Here is a 17,141-nt window from a genome sequence, read left to right on the forward strand (position 1 = left end):
ACATCCTTGAAGGTAGGTAGAATTTAACTTCAGTGAAATGTTACCTAGCTCTGTCTCTCTCCAGCTCTTCTAAGCAGAGAGTTCTGGAAGTTCCCTCAACAGGAAAAATATCCTATTCTCAGATAAATCTGGAAAGATACAAAGGGCAAAAATGTCCAGAGAGAATCAGAAATATCGATTCACTGCAAAGAGCTGTACAGAGCTGCCCACTTTTCTAGAAGTTCCTATGCTTTCACATTTCCCTGCAAAGGTAAAGAAAGAATTACTGGTCTGTGGAGAGTAGAGTATAGTGTAGGCCAATTTTGTTAGGGCAAGTTTTGTAAAGGGCCCTACTCAGCAACTTTGGCTTAACACATCTGTTGCTTTGTTGTTGTTGTTGCTGCTGTTGTTGTTGTTATTATTACTATTATTTTGGTCCCAGTTGGAATTAGAATTTTCCCAAGAATTATCAAACAGCCAGTTACAATGCCATGCTCACCTTGGCTTTATGCCTATGGTTAGCATAGGCATGCACATAAATGCTGTCAGTTTATGACTTGTTTTCTACAAGAACGAAACTTACCAACAGATATTTGTAAATTTCATTTAAATTTAAAAAAAAAAAGCTTTACCAAGTGGAATAGTGATAGAACATGTAACACAAGATTTGGGGTTGAGAACTTTCCACGTAGAAGGCTGAATTCTCTCTTCCTTATCTTGACAGTGTCCGATTTGGGTGGATTGTCTACTTTTAGGATATGTCTTCTTAATTGTCTCTCCTTATTAGGATATACTTTTCCAAAAAAGAACTTTAAAAAATCTTGAAACCTAACCGATGCTGGAGTAATACCAATTTCTTTAACAATAACAAAGCTAATAGAATAAAAGCCATCAGGTGTGGGTATTTTATGAAAATGTTTAATTCAACTGTCTCTTTGGAATGTAGTAGTCATAGGTTGGGATTGAAATTACAGTTCGGTTCTATGTGGTTTTTATGCTACTCAGTGTCTGAGAATACAAATGTCATTTAAAGTTAAGGCTTCGCTGTTCATTTTGAAACAACAATTTACAAGTGTCATATTGTCATAGAAAATAAAAATTTCTGTAAAAAAAATTTGCACAAAATTTTATGATGGTACAAAACATGAAGCAATCATATACCAGTAAAATGAAAACATTTTACTACAGAAAGTCTTATAGATTTCAATAAAGAAAAAAATATGTTATTTTACACCTTTAAAAATTACGAAACAATCTAAAACGATATAAACTGAACAATTTGTAACACTGCCTTTACAAATTAATAACTTTATAAACATATAATTTTTAAATATATTTATCAGTGCAAGATACTTTAAAATTTAAAGTCGCAGTATCATTTTTCCTTGGCTAAGGACAACTTTAAGTCTGTTGCCTTAAAAAAAAACAAACAGGTCTTACTTAGTGCTTTCATCCCCGTCCGATTGGAACAACTGAATGAATGCCTCTGGGGATAAAAATCTATTCTTTTTCATAGTGATCGATACTCTCCTGGAAACAAAAGGCATCCTTAATCCAATTAAACCAAGATGAATGGACTGACCCATCCATGATGCAAATGTGACTCCCACAAATATATCTGAACAGGACCCCACAGCAAGGTAGGAAGGGAGGAAAATCTAAAAATTCTTCTGTACATCATGGCCTGCCTGATAGGAACATTCTGAAAACAACCACAGCTTCTTTGGATTAATTCGCATGCTGCCTGATAAGATATTTACTTCTCTGTGCTGTTGTTCGAGGTTTCCGTCTTAACAGCCCCACGGCAGGCCTTTTCTTTGTGAGCCACCGGAAGTTTCTAGATGCATTCATTCAAGTCTCTGTTTTTTCAGGGTTGCTCCTAAATGGATGTTTTTAAAGATTTGTTTTGACTCTACTCATTTTCTTTCCCAGTCTTATCTTAAAATACTTCACCCCAAGCAGCAGGATTTATAGTCACTTTCTTAAATTAACTGTTCTTTCTTCTACTTCCTGCGTCTGATTCAATAGCAAAACAAGAAGGTTCTCACGGGTCATTTTGTAGATTTGGATGTAAAAATTTCATATTTTTTGGTATTTGGAGAATTGTATTCAGTCCTTCCTTTGGGTCTCACTTGAAAGCCAATTAGTATTAACTCTTCCCTCAGCTTATCACTCTTTCTATTAAATGCAATCGCGTCTATCACAGATCATTTTGATTGGAGCAGACAGACAAATGGCTTAAGGAAAAAAGATACTGTCACTTTAACCATTTAACAAGAAAACCAAAGTTAGACTTTGGAGGGCAAAGTTAGGAATTTCCCTTATTTATTTATTTTTAAACATAAAGTCTAGCAAAATCGTTTGCCATTACCAGCAGGTTAAAGCTGCAAGTTTCATTTCTGGACAATGGCAAATGCTTAAATTCTAAGAGAGAAAAAGGACAGAGAGAGAGAGAGAGAGAGAGAAAGAGAGAGAGGAAAGAAAGAGTTTACATTTGAAAATACATTCCATATGAAAGACCAGTAAGAGAGAATATTGCAGCTTTATACAAAAGGGTCAAGAGACATGAAATTGAAATACGGAAAAAAGCAGAGCAATTAAGCCACATTGCCAAATCTTCGGAGCCCTTGCCATCCCGGGGGGAGGGGGCAGCATCTCACACTAAAATATACTTTCTTCTTAGTCAGTGGGCCACCAGGGTTTGACTAAAGAGTAGGGCTTTCACCAGCGAGAAACAGAGCGGGTCGTTAATGTAACACAATGAGAACCAGTACAAACAAAAAGGCACTTGAGAAGACAGACTAGCCAGTGCCAAGGAGTTTTCATTGCGGTTGCCAGCCGTGTTTGGTGATGGCACAGTTTCCTGTATGGAGTTCACAAGCACGAGGTTTAGTACAACACTGGAAAACATCAAGAAAATTTGACGGTATTGCTTTGTAAACAGCTGACACACGATACCGGTACGGAGGCGATAACAGTACGTTCACATAAAACAGCCTAATCCTTCTCTGCCTATGCACGACGTGGGCAATTATACACAGGGACGGCTTCAGGAGTCCACCGAAGGGCGGTTTTTCTACGATATTCTGGGCACTGGGCTGCAGGTAGCATGTCCGTCGAAAGGGCCCCACTGAATACACTTGGTGCCAGCATCTTGGATTTTGCAGTTTCCGAAAAGAATCCATCAAAGGAAGAGGAGAGAGAAGGGGAGGGAGAGGAGAGTGGAAATGAATTATTAAGTCATTCATACTTGGTCTCAACACCAGCATTTGATGATTCGAATGAACCCAACAGAAAAAAAGCTGACTGCACATGATTCTGATTGTGAACACAGCGAAGTTGTTCCCGCCTGTCGGCCGTACTCGTCGAAGCTCCTGAGAAAAGCCTGGCTCAGCGTCACGGACGCACGTCCCAGCCTGGGCGGCGAGAGACCCACGGTTCCCCAGCACGTTCAAGGTCTGTCCTTCCGAGGCAGCCCTCCGACGCGTCTTTGCCTCTGTCTGCCTTCATGCCTCCGAGTAAGTGCTCTGTGTGTTCAGTTTGTCCTTTTTCAACTTCACGCCGTCCACAAGTTCGAAGTTATAGTTCTCCAGGGCAGACAAGTTTCTCTCCGACATGCCGTTGTGCCAACAGGCACAGTAGAGCACCACCCCGCACACGGCGCCCAGGAGGACCCCCAGGGCGCTCATGGCTATGATGGTGATGAGGATGGGATCCAAGGTCTTCAGCACATTGCCCGGCTTCCTGGAGATGTTCTCATCACCTTCTCCTGGGCCCTCGTAGCCGGGGGTGCTCCCTAGGGGAAAAGCAGAATGGGTCCCGTGAGCACCACCGACATACCAGATGAAAGCGGACAGGAGCACAGAGAAAAAGGACAGACAAAGCCAATCACAGGCTCCATGTGGGTCTGTCCTCTCTCCAGAGTGGAATGTGGCTTCCCCTCATCAGGAAACACCATCTATGTTTGACCTGTTGTGAATGGAGGTGTGGCAGGTGCCGCGATTCCCATACAGGGCCTGGCACACGGGGACCGCAGATTCTGGACAAACAGGGGAGGGCGAGGTTCTAATCGAATTTGGATTTTGTGCAGCCCACTGTGCCCTAGACTGTAATCTGTGTTTGCAAGCCAGGTCACTAAAGCTCTGCAAACGGCTTAGTCACACATTCGGCTAGCGGGGGGTTGGAGGGGTGAGGGGGTAGGGGTGTGTGTTTCACCCTGCCCTGTGCCTGTGCCTGCCCCCCAAACCAGGCTCAGGGAGACCTTCCAAACTGCGCTCTGTATCGTGCCATTTCCAGTGTGTCTGAGCACGGGGTACACAGGTGTTTGCTCCCCGACATGTAAAATCTTCCATTCACACAGATTCTGAGCCCCCGGGTCCACCAGTTTCACTCAAGAAGGACAGATCTTTCAGAAAAAAGCGGATGCTCGCCCCTGACATTTAACATGGGTTATGGCTCAAAGCTAGAGAGCGTGTCTGTGTCGTGCTGAATAGAACACATTTAATAATCAGCGTCTTTGCAGCCCTGGTGGTTTCACAGGAGACAGTCACGCTGCTCTGCAGTTCAGTCACTGGGGAAATGTCTTCTTCAGAGTGGAACATGAGAAATTATTAACATGGGAGCTTTGAGCCTAATTACGTGGTACTAGAAATGAGACTGAAATGTTAATGCACAACATGCACAGTGTTTACTTAATGGTGTTCTGGTCAACAAAGATTCCAATCAAAGAAAACTAAAAATATGAGATGCAAGTCCCTAAACAGGGGAAAACAAGCCTTGGGGCATATTAATATTCTCTCCCTTGCAACATTGTTTTGAAACAACCTCTAATAAAGCTTACATCTTGGTATGGGCTGCGTAACTAAGCTCAATGAGCAGCATGTTAATGTTATTAACGACTTAGTACAGGGCCACGTTTATTTGTCTCTATCAAGTCCAAGACTGACTACGGTGGGTCCACATTTCTACCAGCCACAGGTGCTGAGGCTGATGGGCAGGACACGGAGCTGCTGACAGCAGCTGTGAGTGATGCTGGCTGAGGCGGGGGTCTAACACCCCACAAAAGCTGGCTGGGAGGGGTGGAAGCTTCTAGAAATACAATAATATCAGGTAGGGCCCAACTCTGGTCAAATGTCCTGTATTTGATCACAAAGTAATCAAGGAAAACACACATTTTCAGATTAATCAGTGTAAAGTCTGAAGCTACCTCCCAATTAGCTGGGCTACCGAAGGCAAATTCCTGGTTTCAGCCCCCTCATGTGCGAAATGGGGATCAGTCTGCCTCAGAGAGCATACACGACAGCACCTTCAGGTGCTTGGGACACACTAGCTCCTCAATAAATCCCCACCATCATCATCATCACTGTCTTCATTATCATGAAGTGTGATTCCCATGGAGAGGAGGAGGCCACATGGATCAAACACAACAGTTTATCACAAAAATTGGGGTCTGGTCCTCAAAGATCATATCAGGATATTGATCAGATGAGAATTTAGCATGGTTTCAAATTCTCGTACAAAAATCTGTTGGTCTTTGGGTAGGTCATGGGCTTCAGTGGTTTCCTATTTCCACAGATGTAATGGGAGAGTGTTTCACGTGGTTATCCTCTAGGTCCTCCTCCAGTTCAGGCAGGACAAGGCCAGGGCGAGCATGTCCCCCACCAGGCCTCCGTGTTCCCCTAGATCTCTGGACAGCTTAGAAGACAGCCCTCTGTGACAAGAGTCCAACACATGGCACCATGGGCAGAGATGTTTATTTTATTTGAACTGCTTTGATCTACCAGTGTGCTAGACCTCCAGAAAGTTACTTCATAATATAATGAAAGCCAGAGTAAAATTTTTTTTAATTGGTCATCAAGACAGACTTACCTGTTTCATCAATTTTATTTTCTGGGTTTCTTTTATCCAGGTCGGCTGGTTCTGACAAGTCAAACAAAATTGAAAGAGATATTTGAACTGCCAACAAAATCCAATACACACAAACTACATAAACCCTTACACACACACACACACACACACACACACACACTCAGACCAATGCTTCTGCTGGATTTCCTTGGGAGTTTGTAGTGTGATCCAACCCCACCACATAAATGCAGAACAATGGAGAAGTGGTGTCAAAAGATGAGGAAACTGGGGTCACATCGAAACCAGTGAGCACTGCTATTAGCAGAGTGTGTCGTTTCAGGAGAAGAGAAGAATGGAGTGAAATCGTTCTGGCATCTGGAGCGTGGGGGAAAGCTGATGGAAACAGGCAGCAGTAGCGGGGTTGTGCCGATGGCTGCCATCTTGTGCTTTTCTAGAGAACTTGTTCCCGAATTTGGCAAGGGCTAGTTTGTTTTTCCAAATTGTATTACGAGCTCTTTGAGGCAAGAGACTGTGTTCTATGTCTTACCTCCCCTCCCCAAATAATAATAATAATAAAAAAATAATAATTATAGTAATAAACTAAAAGAAATGAAATCTCTGGAAGTAGAGTCCCAATAGCCGTGTGGTTTTGAGGAGAGGGAGGGCAGGGAGTTTTGAGGACTTTATTCACTGCTGCACTGCTGTATTCCCAACATTTATAACAGAACAGAAAAAGTGTCTTCAAAAATATTTGTTCCATAAATGTGTGGATAACTAATAAAGAGTTGAAAGTTTCATAGCATCCATAGCTAAATATTCAAGGACACATATCTGATGACTCATTATACAATTATCTGAGGCATCTTTTTATCGGGGCAGCAACATAGAGTATTTTGATGGTGTTTCACTTGTGACTTTCTGAGTATGAGGCCCAGCGACCGCTACGGCCGTGTGGACCAGTCCCATGAAAAGAAACAGGCTCATCGAATTGTGTTATCCCTCTATATATTCACGGGAGCACTTGGATGCTGCTTTGCGTACAGTATGCAGTCCATTAAAACTTGTTGAATGGAATCAAATTTTATTCCTTTGTTTCCGTTTGTGGAGCTTCAAAAACCTCATTTTCATTTTGGAATAGGAAAGCAGCGACATCGCATACACTGTGTAACTACATGAAATACATATTTTAACAACAGTGTGGACTTGGTTGTGGGCAAGCTGTAGCATAATCGCAACATCTTAAGTCTTACCATTTCCTGCAAAGACCAGCTAAGTAGTGTGGCATTAAGTAGATTTCCTTGCATAGTACAAAGAAGCAGATCCTTATTCATTGCTCTTTTTCCCCAATTTCTTTAATCGACCATATCAAATTATTGCCACTTTAGGATTACAAAATATTCGATATATTGTGTAATAAAAGCTTTGTAAATTGCTGAAATGACCAAAAACCTATTACAGCCAACAGACCTCCTTTGTCTTAAATTTGCCCAATAGGCTTATTCCACTTTGTTATAATTAACATCCTATTATATGATATATAGTAAAAGTTGAAGTGTAGCAAATGGAGCTTAAGACTAATTACTGTGCTATTACATTGCCATTAGTGATGCTATTTATAATTATACATCAAGAACCAGGGAATACGAATTGGCTTTCGACATCAACTTTCACCCATATACCAGGCCAACACAAACCATAAGCTCTGGAGTACTAGTACAATAAATTTCATTTATTCTTTTGAGTCATTTCAACTATTTTTAGAGTCAGAAACATCTACTTATTTATAATAGAGAGGAGAGTTATGGCTTCTATGATCCATTAACGTTGTAATCTTAATTAAGTTTGCTGTGCTCAAAATTTTCAAAGACCTGCTGTTTTGTTTATGCACCCAGATATTTGGAATTATCCAGATGTCTGAGTTTTCCACTTTTCATCAAAATGTTTTGGCAAGGTATATATAGCCTGTAAGCTGTGAGTGTTTCTTCTTCTTCTTTTTTTTTTTTTTGGGGGGGGGGGGGTGAGTTATTCTTTTTAGCTATGGTTTTTGGATTCTACATCATTTATGTGGTTTTGCAAGTACCAAGCAGATGCTAAATGAATGAGGTGGTTAGGGGATGGGGTAGCCAAAGGTAAGATGACCTGACTTTATGCCCTTTTGCACCAAAATATGCATTTCATATGATGTGCTTACAGTCTACACTGAAATTCTAGGTCTAAATGAGCAAGACAAAGACCCTCCCAGGAAACTGTTCACACCCTGGGCAAGCATGTCACTGGCTTGTACAGTAGTTAATACTCACTTGCACAGTCCTCTTGGGAAATGTGGTTGTTAATACTAATGTCATCCACTGCAATCCCACCAAGATTTCCTTTTCCGATTTCGCCTTCAAAAATCACCTAACAAAATGAGATCATTTTCACAGTATTGAAATGTGCAGTCCCGAGAAGCAGTGTTTACAAACGTTTGTTCAGTTCAATCTATGGCACATAAATTAAATTCATGAGATTTTACCTAAGCAGGAGATTTGCTCATCAATCTACATTAACTGCCTGGTGATGGCATAAAACTTCTCCTAACACTCTCTTCTTGTGATTCAAAATTTAAAACTGGGGAAAGCAGCGAAGAAAAGGGATGGTCATTGTGACAGCCCCAAAATGGATTATAAAGTAGTATTCTCCCCTCTTTCGCAGCAAATTGGTTCTATTCCTATAATCTTGGAGCCTGAAATATGCTATGGAGAGTAAAAGCACCGCAGCAAAATCCCAGGTTTGGGAAACACCTGAAATAATGACTGGCATAATTCCTGCATCTCATTTATATAATTTCCAAAATATCATGCCCATCTCCCGTCTCCCTGAAGGAGCTGCACGCCCACCCAGGGAAGACCACACACCTGGTAGAGTTTCAGAGACTTGTGGAGAAGCACCCGCCCTTCCTTCCAGTGGTCTCCTTGGTGTCCGATGGCCATCCAGACCAACTGATCGTACTCCTCTGGCTTCTGGTAGTGCAGCTTGACCCGCAGTGTGCCCACGTGCGAACCAGACATGTGATACCAGAAGGTCATGCAGTGGGCGGAGTTCTGGGAATAAACCACGGGGCTTACCAGACGAGCCACTTTGCCCTTCTGGTTTTCATCCGCCTGGGAGTAGATGAAGTTGCCATCACCTGCTGTGACAAAAAACCAGGTTAGGGAGAGTGGCCACGTTAACGGCTTCTTCATCTCTTCTTTCAAGTTCATGACTCCAACCTTCTCTCCGGGGCTGAGCACCAAGAACACAAATATGCAGTGGGAAGGGAAGGGTGTGCGGTTTTGGAGGAACCTCTTTGGTACCTAAGGTTGCGCTCCAAGCCTCCCTGAGTGGGTGCTGGATGGGGAACGACTGTAAAACAACACCAACTCGGGCAGTCTGGATTTGGAAAGCATCGTCCCATGGCCATGGGCAAGGACTCCCATTGGCATTTGCCTCGTCACAAGCACATTGAAAGCAGAGGGCAGAACTATTTTTCAGGCAAAATTTTAAATAGTTTCAGCAGCACGGATCCGAACACAGACATGACATGGAATAATTTAGATGTTTTCTTATTTATCATGTGAGCTGGGTGATGATACCTTGGTTATTATAACTGCCTGATAGTACTAACATTGCAGTTTTTCCAAATCATCTAGTGATTTCCTTTTTCCCCACAAATTCACGTGTTTTTTCCCTAGCATATTTTAATGGCTTATAAATTCCTTACATGCTCCTGAGAGTTTGACTCTCAGCTACAAGTCTCACTCCTGTTTGATGTGGGCTTCTGGTTCAAGGAGAGGCAAGGTTGCATTTTTAAGGCTTATTAGAATGTGCCATTTTGGCGACATAGATCCTTGCCGAGCTGCAAGGACTTACTCTTGGCTTTGCTTTTAATTACCCCCGGTGGGAACATTTCCTCCTGCCACCACCTGGTCTACACACACAACTCATGTTTCACTGTTTGCTCTGTAAATAGAAATGCCTACTGTAATGCCTCACCTGAGGTAAGTGTGAATGTGATGTTCAGGCCTCAGTGGGCAGGGGGATGTTTTGTTTGCTGCCCAAGGGGTTTGCATGTTTGTGAGATCCTTTTTCCCCATGCACATGTGGGCTCGTCCTTGTATCTTCTTGCCTGTGCCCACGTGTCCGGGAGGAAGTGGGGGTGTCAGAGGGCAACTTGCTTCCCTCCCCTGGCTGCGTATGTGAGATTGCACCAAAACCCTCTTCAGAAAACCAACGGGGGGTGGGGGGGCGCCTGGGTGGCTCAGTGGGTTAGAGCCTATGCCTTCGGCTCAGGTCATGATCCCAGCGTTCTGAAATCAAGCCCCTTATCGGGCTCTCTGCTCAGCACGAAGCCTGCTTCCTCCTCTCTCTCTGCCTGCCTCTCTGCCTACTTGTGATCTCTCTCTGTCAAATAAATAAATATCTTAAAAAAAAAAAAAAAAAAGAAAGAAAACCAACGTGTAGAATAATGAAAGGAGGGTGGAAATAAAATTCACAGCTCCCGCAGCACGTTTGACACGGTCTTTACAGAGCGCCCCCTCGTGGCCACGAGGACCTAGATGCTCTTGGGGTTTGCTTTCTCCCACTATTTTACCAAGTGGTGGTTCCTTAACCATGTGACAGCGCTATCTCACTGAGGTGAGTAGGGTCCCGGTCCCCCATTCTTAGGGAAAAACCTGAAGTTGGAGATGCTGCAAATAGAGGGCACATCGAGGGAGCCCATGACGTTTATTTTGGCTCATCGGAGAAGAGGTGGTAGAAAGGAGGAGGAAGCCAGTCTTGGATGGAGGGAGGAAGACTGCCTGGGAAATCTCTCCTGGCCTCCGCCATGACACGACTGCGGTCTTTGAAAAACATGCTGATGTCACTCCTCGGCTCGAAGTTTGTTGGCGTCTCCCCACTACCCTTAGCCTAGCCACACTTTTTCACACGGCACCCGAGGCTACACCACCCCCTGCCCCATATAGCTGTACACCCCCGGCCATCCCTCCTCCGTGTCCGCACATGCCATTCCTAGCCCAGACTCTCTGGGACACAATTGCTTTCTCTGAGCTGCCATGTTCTCTTTCCCATCGCCACTCACCTCCACCTGGGACCCCCACCCCCTGCATGGTAATCATTTCCCACCTGTAACCAGACTGTGAGCCCCCCAGAGCTGCCGCCCCCCAACACCCTTTTATTTCCACATCTCCAGTTCAGCATGTACCAAGTAATAGGGCTCCTCAAAGAACACTTGTTCAACGAACCAGGGAAGATGCTGGGTTTCAGGAATCCTCTGGAAGGAGGTGCATAGCTTCCCTCTTACAAGTCAAATGCAGAAAACCAAGTGGGATTCCTTCCAATAAATTCCAAATTGGACAGCAGGATATTTTACCTAGATCGCATTAATTTAAAGAAAGCTCCATGTCTGATCTGCAAAATGTGGAACACGGTCTAACGTCCATCTGTGTGCATGTAAGAGGCCCTTTTTATCTAGTTTCTTTACGTTAACAAGTCCCTGCCTTTCAGATGTAGGGCTCACCCCCCTCTCTCAGCAAATGCTTATGTTTCCAGGGCCGTGGGAGGCTTTTTCTCATCAGAGCAGACCTGGCACCACAGCCAAGTAAATCTGGGTGTCTGGGAGAACAAAAGAGACAAATGCTTCTGAAGGAATCACACTTCTCAGCTGCTCCTCTAAGACAAGCCCTCCTTTTCTGATACTTCAACTCATAAAGCGTTGATATTCTTCCTTTCAGAGGTTTTATCACAGTTCTGGGTCAGGAACTCTGTCTTCATTTTCTCAATTAGCACTTTACTTCTGTGAGCCTTTTAGCTTTTGTCTCTGGCTAACATAGCTTTTAACCTCCTTTGAATGTCAGATCCTACTGAGCCATTTTGCTTCACTTTGCATCAATTTTTCCACCATTACTGCCTTCATTTTGGCTAATTGCATTTGGTTAATTTGATGCCATTTATATGTACAGTGCCATTTACAGTCAAAGTATTTTAAGTTTTCTAAAACTGCTTGTCTTAAGATTCAATTGAAAGTGTCTCAGAATTGAAGGAGTCCAATTTTATCCAATTTCCTTGTCATTCTCATTAGGCAAAGAGGTGGCTGTGGTGGAAGGAGGCCAATTCAACCTACTTAATGGTTATATTCACTGGGGGAAAAGAAAAGTGAATGACAAAATGGGAAAGGCATGAAGTGCCCTCTGCCCATCCGCTGGCCCACTGACCCACTCATCCAAAGCCCCAGCATGGAGGAATTTTGCTTAATGAGATTTCTCAGCATCAGCAAATGGCCCTCCGGGGTATCGTTTGGGAAGCCACCTCTCGAGCCAACAGTCCTGTAAGTTTCACTGAGTCGGAGGGAAGGGTGATGGTTGAGTGTTTGTGGTGAGCGTGTGGGAGCCTGGGTACGTGTGGGCGTTGTGAGGACAACCGCCCAATCTTTAGGCAGCATCTCAAGCTGGATGACAAAATGACTAAAGGGATAGCAAGATAGCGGTAGACAGAGTTCATTGGAGTGTCTGTCAGCCTCTAGTGACTGCCCCCCACCCCAGGCCATCCCTCTGCCGCTAAGTAATCCTAGCAGGAAAGTAAAACAGGAGACGGGGCGGGGCAGGGTGAGGTTTCCACCTGCTCTGAAAAAAACGGGCCAGATTTACATTCTTCCTCAAAAGAAAAAGAATTCCGCTCCACTTTGTTCCACTTCCACTGCAAGGGTCAAGAGAGAGGGGGCACGAGCCTCACATATTGTTTCTTTAGCTGCAAAACAAATGATATGACACATGCCTGGATTTGCTTCAAAATAATCCAGAGCCAGGGGTGCTCAAAATAAAATAACAGTCCTGTGATTCGGTGCCCGTTGAAGTTGGGTGATATGCGTAGAGGGTTCAGGTCACTAAGTCTTCTCTGCTTTTGAATGTATTCGGAATTTCCATGAAAATGGTGCAGGAAGAGTATAAAACAGGTACTTAGTGACACATCTTTGCCTACTGTGCTATTTTTCCAAGAGGCCATCCGCTGCCAGATCTAGTCATCCTTGTCTGTTACCTGGAGTAGGACCGTCTCTTCTAGGAAAGGAGATCTCAGTAATTCCAGGAAATGAAAGCACGAGTGAATGCTCGGGAGTGTTTTCTAACACCCCTCATCTCACAGAGCCCAGAAACCCCCCACAGGGACGCCTTCTGTCTTTCAGAGAAACGGAGGCCGCAGTGAACTCCGCGTTACCTGTGTGATCCTGGATGGGTCCGGTTTTGCTGGTTAGCACACTCCACTTGAGCTGCACGCGATTGTCGTGTTCCCAGTGACAGAATGTCTTGTGAGAACCCCAGCCAAATTCACAGTTAAAACCATATGTTGGAAACTCTGCAGTGGGTGGAAAGGAAAAATAGAGAAAAGCAGAGAAAGGCAAACTTAATCATTGAGGTCAGCAAGGCCCTTAATTTGTTCACGAAAGGCACAATTTATATAACTTAACGTCTGGTTGAAAATTCTGGGAAAACCACAAAACCCAGGACTACCAGGAAACTCAAAAGACCCATGGTGATGTCAAAATGTTTGCAAAATCACGTTTCGGAATTTCTTTGTTTTGTTTTGTTTAAATCCAGCTTTAAAAAGATTATGGACTGCCTGTCAAATTGGTTTTACATAAAATTTCCGGGAAGGTTACTTTCCAAGGCAGACATGATGTTACATGTATTCTTCCTATGCCCACGATATTTAATATGAAAGATATTCTGTTCTTGAGGATGAATCATATACATCGATATCCACCAACGAGAAGTATCTTGAGTACCGGTTGACTCATGAACCTCAAAAGTCTAGAAATGTGACTTGGCTGGACATCTCATTCCGGAGGCTATCTGTATTCTCACCACACTGGGTAATGCTTCTGGTCTTTACGTCAAATCTCTGAAGCATTTCTTAAGGTTATTTAGTCTCCTGTGCTTTGTATCAGGTCAATTACTTTTAAGGGTAAATTTCTGCCTTTTTAGTGAATTTTAAAATTTGCATGTAAATTAAAACCTCTGTGCAGGTTCGCGTAGAGCCCAAGCATTTTTAAAGAGCTGCCCCCTTAAACATTTCTTTTAATGTTAAAAAAAAAAAAAAAGTCTCCTTTGGAATTTGAAAAGAAAGTATGAATGGATTCTCCGGAATTATTAGTCTCTTGCGTTCTACAAGGTGTTATTTGATTGTTGTGTTTTTTAAGGCTCTGTAGCTTTTTTACTCTCCCTCGCTTTTTTTTTTTTTTTTAGAAGTAGCTTAACTTTTTAAGTATGAAAGAAATGAAATCATTGTGGCTTGGAATCTGTTTTCAGTAAACTGAAGCTAATAATTAAAATAATCCTAAAGATAAAAGTTCTCATGCTTTGGTCAGTCCTACTCCTCCCCCCAAATGAAATTAAACACACAAAGGGACTATTTTCTCTAATGAAGGGAGGTCACTGCTTCTCATTGAGTTTAGGTAGTCCACAAGATGGCAGCATTGAAACGGAGAGAAAGGTGCCTAGGGCATCTTGCCTGTTGATCTTGAACATGTCTCAAAAACCATTCGTATGTACAATAAGGGAAGAATAGGTATCGTAATGTTGTATTAGGGTCAGGCTCAGATCAGATCTTGTTTTGATCTGTTCTTTAACTTTGTCCGTGTTTAACACGACAGGGCTTGCTTGCCTTCTTCTGGGAGCCTGGCCGCCATCGCCCCCTCCCCCACGTTAACAATGGTGGGAGGGATTTTTGTGGGAAGATTTATTGAATAGATAAAGGATGATTTACTTTGCATGTTTCTTTTCCAAGGAACCTTTTGCAAATGCTAATGTGGAATTTGGAAGGAATGCACCCTATGCATTGTCAAAACGGAGCAGGGTGGGTTCTCCCAGGGACAGTAAGACCTCCCAAAGGGTGAGCAGAGCCAGTTGGGGAAAGCCACTCTGGGCCAGCCCCATAATGTGCTAAGGGGCATACTTTCTGTGAGTGCGGAAGGGTTGTATTTCACAGCTATGGTGTCACTGGAGAGACATATTTCATGTCTTGTCTATCATAACCACGAAATAGGGCTTCTTAAAGCATGAGAAACCCTCTCCAAAATTTACCATTCTTTTACGCAGCAAGATTGAATTATGCAGATGAACTACAGTCTATCGAACAGTGACTGAATGGTTGAGCGACCTTGGATGTCAACACCCAGGAACCTGGAATGTACTGTTGCATAATCTCCTGTTAGGAAATGTTAATATTGGAAAATGTTAATACGTATGTGGTTTTGGGTTTCCTCCTTAAATGTAGTTTATAAGACGTGCATAGGCAGGAGGGCAGTGAGCCATTACAGCACACACATTTCTGGTTGTATTTCTGGCGAATACATTAAATTTATTGTATAGTATAGAAACCACACCATGCATTATTTTGGCTCTAAATATTCTGGTGATATCATAAAATCTAGGAGTTTGGGTGTGTTGCTAATGACTAGGACATAGGACAGCCTTGTTTGAGAGGAGGGTTCAAGCATTTCTGCAGCTGCCCTGAGCGACCATCCACATTGACCTTCTCATGTTTTCTCAGATTCTGTGACTTTAACAAAGGGATCTGCTCTAACCTTTTGTATTTTACTGCCCTTTCATCTTCTTGTCCTGGCCATATAATCTATGGCAAGCTTGTTAATTTAGAAGAAATATTCTTCTTTTTTTTAAATCCATGCATATGGTCGGGGAGGGGTGTGGAGTGAGAAGATGTTGACAGTTCAGGCCTGGCCAGAAAGGCTATGAGACACATAAAACATCACACATTTACAGGGAGGAGAAAGAAAGAAAAAGAGACAGAAAGAAGAAAGAAGGAGAGAAGCAGAAGAGCGAAGAGGAGAAAGAAAGAGAAAAAAGCAAACCGACGAATGAAGTAAGTATATAGGACTAGTGACCTTTCAGTCTTCTGAATATTACCCAGGCCCTGTGGCTGCACAATTCTCATTAAATTCATTGGGAATAATCTGGCTAAATCCCTTCTTGACTCTTAAAAATAGCAGGAAACAATATTCTGAACTTAAAACAAATTTATAGCCGCTGTGCGCCGAGCCCAGCTGCACTTGAGGAACCTATCTTGCCCGCATTTGAATCATTAGCACCGTATATGCACAAGGATTTGATTTTGGAATCTGGTATTCAGAACTTCTTTTGAGGATGTTAACTAGCTTACTCTCAGACAGGTCCTTCAGTCCAATAAGTGGAGGTACTCAAGCCCTTACAATCCCGGGTCACGAATCGACCCTCAGCTGCTCTAGGGGTGTTTGAAGATACACCAGGGGAGCCGGCTGGAAAATGCAGGGTTTCTCATCATTTTCTGGGAGAGCATTAACAGGCTTTGATGGGTCTGATCACAACCCAGACAGTATATGAGTATTCTATGCCTACCGAGTTTATGATATTGATAAGAATCCTCAAAAATGAAACCTTAAGACTCAGCTCAAGTCTGTGACGGCTTCAGCAAAGTCAGACTAGATGAAAGTTTAGGGGTCCAATTGGCTGCTTGTAAATATGCCTGAAGAATCTGAAACCTGCAGAGCAGTTGGATCAAATTATCAGAGCGGTGGGTCCCACCACTGGGTGAACACCTCAAAGCCAGACTTGGCCTTGGACTTGGCACACACGCAAGGCCTCATGAACTGCTCTAACCATGGGCTTAGCTAGAAGGTGACAATGAGCAGAACCCCTCCAAGAAGGTCCATTATCTGCAAACACTGGGAGACAGATTCATGACTCAGACAATGGAAAAACAAGAAACCGAGATGATTTGGAAAGGACTCTGTGCTGACTGTGGAACTCAAAACCATAGCAGACCCCCTCTCTCAGTAAGTCCTGTGGTCTGAAACGAACTGGTTCAGATGGCGGTGGTTATGGGTCTTCCTGGTTCAGGATTTGCCCATCTGTGCTCTGACCACAGCACACCCCACCTGATGGCTGGCCCTTGAACTCATACACCAACCGCATGTGTTCAAGAAGTCATTGCTGACCTTCAACATCCAGCATCCAGGGGTAAATTACCCCACTTTGGAATCTGGTGTAGACCTTTCTATTGTCTTCAGAGCTGTTGTCAACTTTCAGTTTTTCAATGATCCCTAGCTCTTTTGATAGGCACGAAGACAGAAGAGATGAGGTAAGTTCTCTTGCAATTTCAGAGGGCTGTTAATTAACTCTGGCAAGAGAAAAAACTAATAGGGCAGTTAACATGTTTGTCAGGTTACCAGAACTTCAGTTTGTCCCCTCAGCCCTCTTCCCTATCACAGAGGGTCCCAGAGAGCCAGCTGGTGCTACTCTACAGAGAAC

The 17,141-nt window shown here is 43.3% G+C and overlaps 1 protein-coding gene across 4 annotated transcripts in view; it reads right to left on the reverse strand.

Annotated features, from left to right (window-relative positions):
• Positions 1 to 875: 875 nt before the first annotated feature.
• The window catches only part of NRP1 (neuropilin 1), a 137,145-nt gene continuing 120,879 nt past the window's right edge, over positions 876 to 17,141 (reverse strand). For 2 of the 4 annotated variants that reach the window (XM_032837808.1, XM_032837805.1), the window contains exons 13-17: positions 13,054 to 13,191; positions 8,721 to 8,995; positions 8,127 to 8,223; positions 5,848 to 5,898; positions 876 to 3,775 (exon numbers count right to left, since the gene is read on the reverse strand). In XM_032837808.1, the coding sequence (XP_032693699.1) occupies positions 3,486 to 3,775; positions 5,848 to 5,898; positions 8,127 to 8,223; positions 8,721 to 8,995; positions 13,054 to 13,191 (851 nt within the window). In that variant the 3' untranslated portion in view covers positions 876 to 3,485. The remainder of the gene's footprint in view (positions 3,776 to 5,847; positions 5,899 to 8,126; positions 8,224 to 8,720; positions 8,996 to 13,053; positions 13,192 to 17,141) is intronic. The other 2 variants (XM_032837809.1, XM_032837807.1) reach the window with 1 other exon arrangement.

Source organism: Lontra canadensis, unplaced genomic scaffold (genome assembly GCF_010015895.1).
Source record: "Lontra canadensis isolate GAN:19392208 unplaced genomic scaffold, GSC_riverotter_1.0 scaffold100, whole genome shotgun sequence".
Lineage (NCBI taxonomy): Eukaryota > Metazoa > Chordata > Mammalia > Carnivora > Mustelidae > Lontra > Lontra canadensis.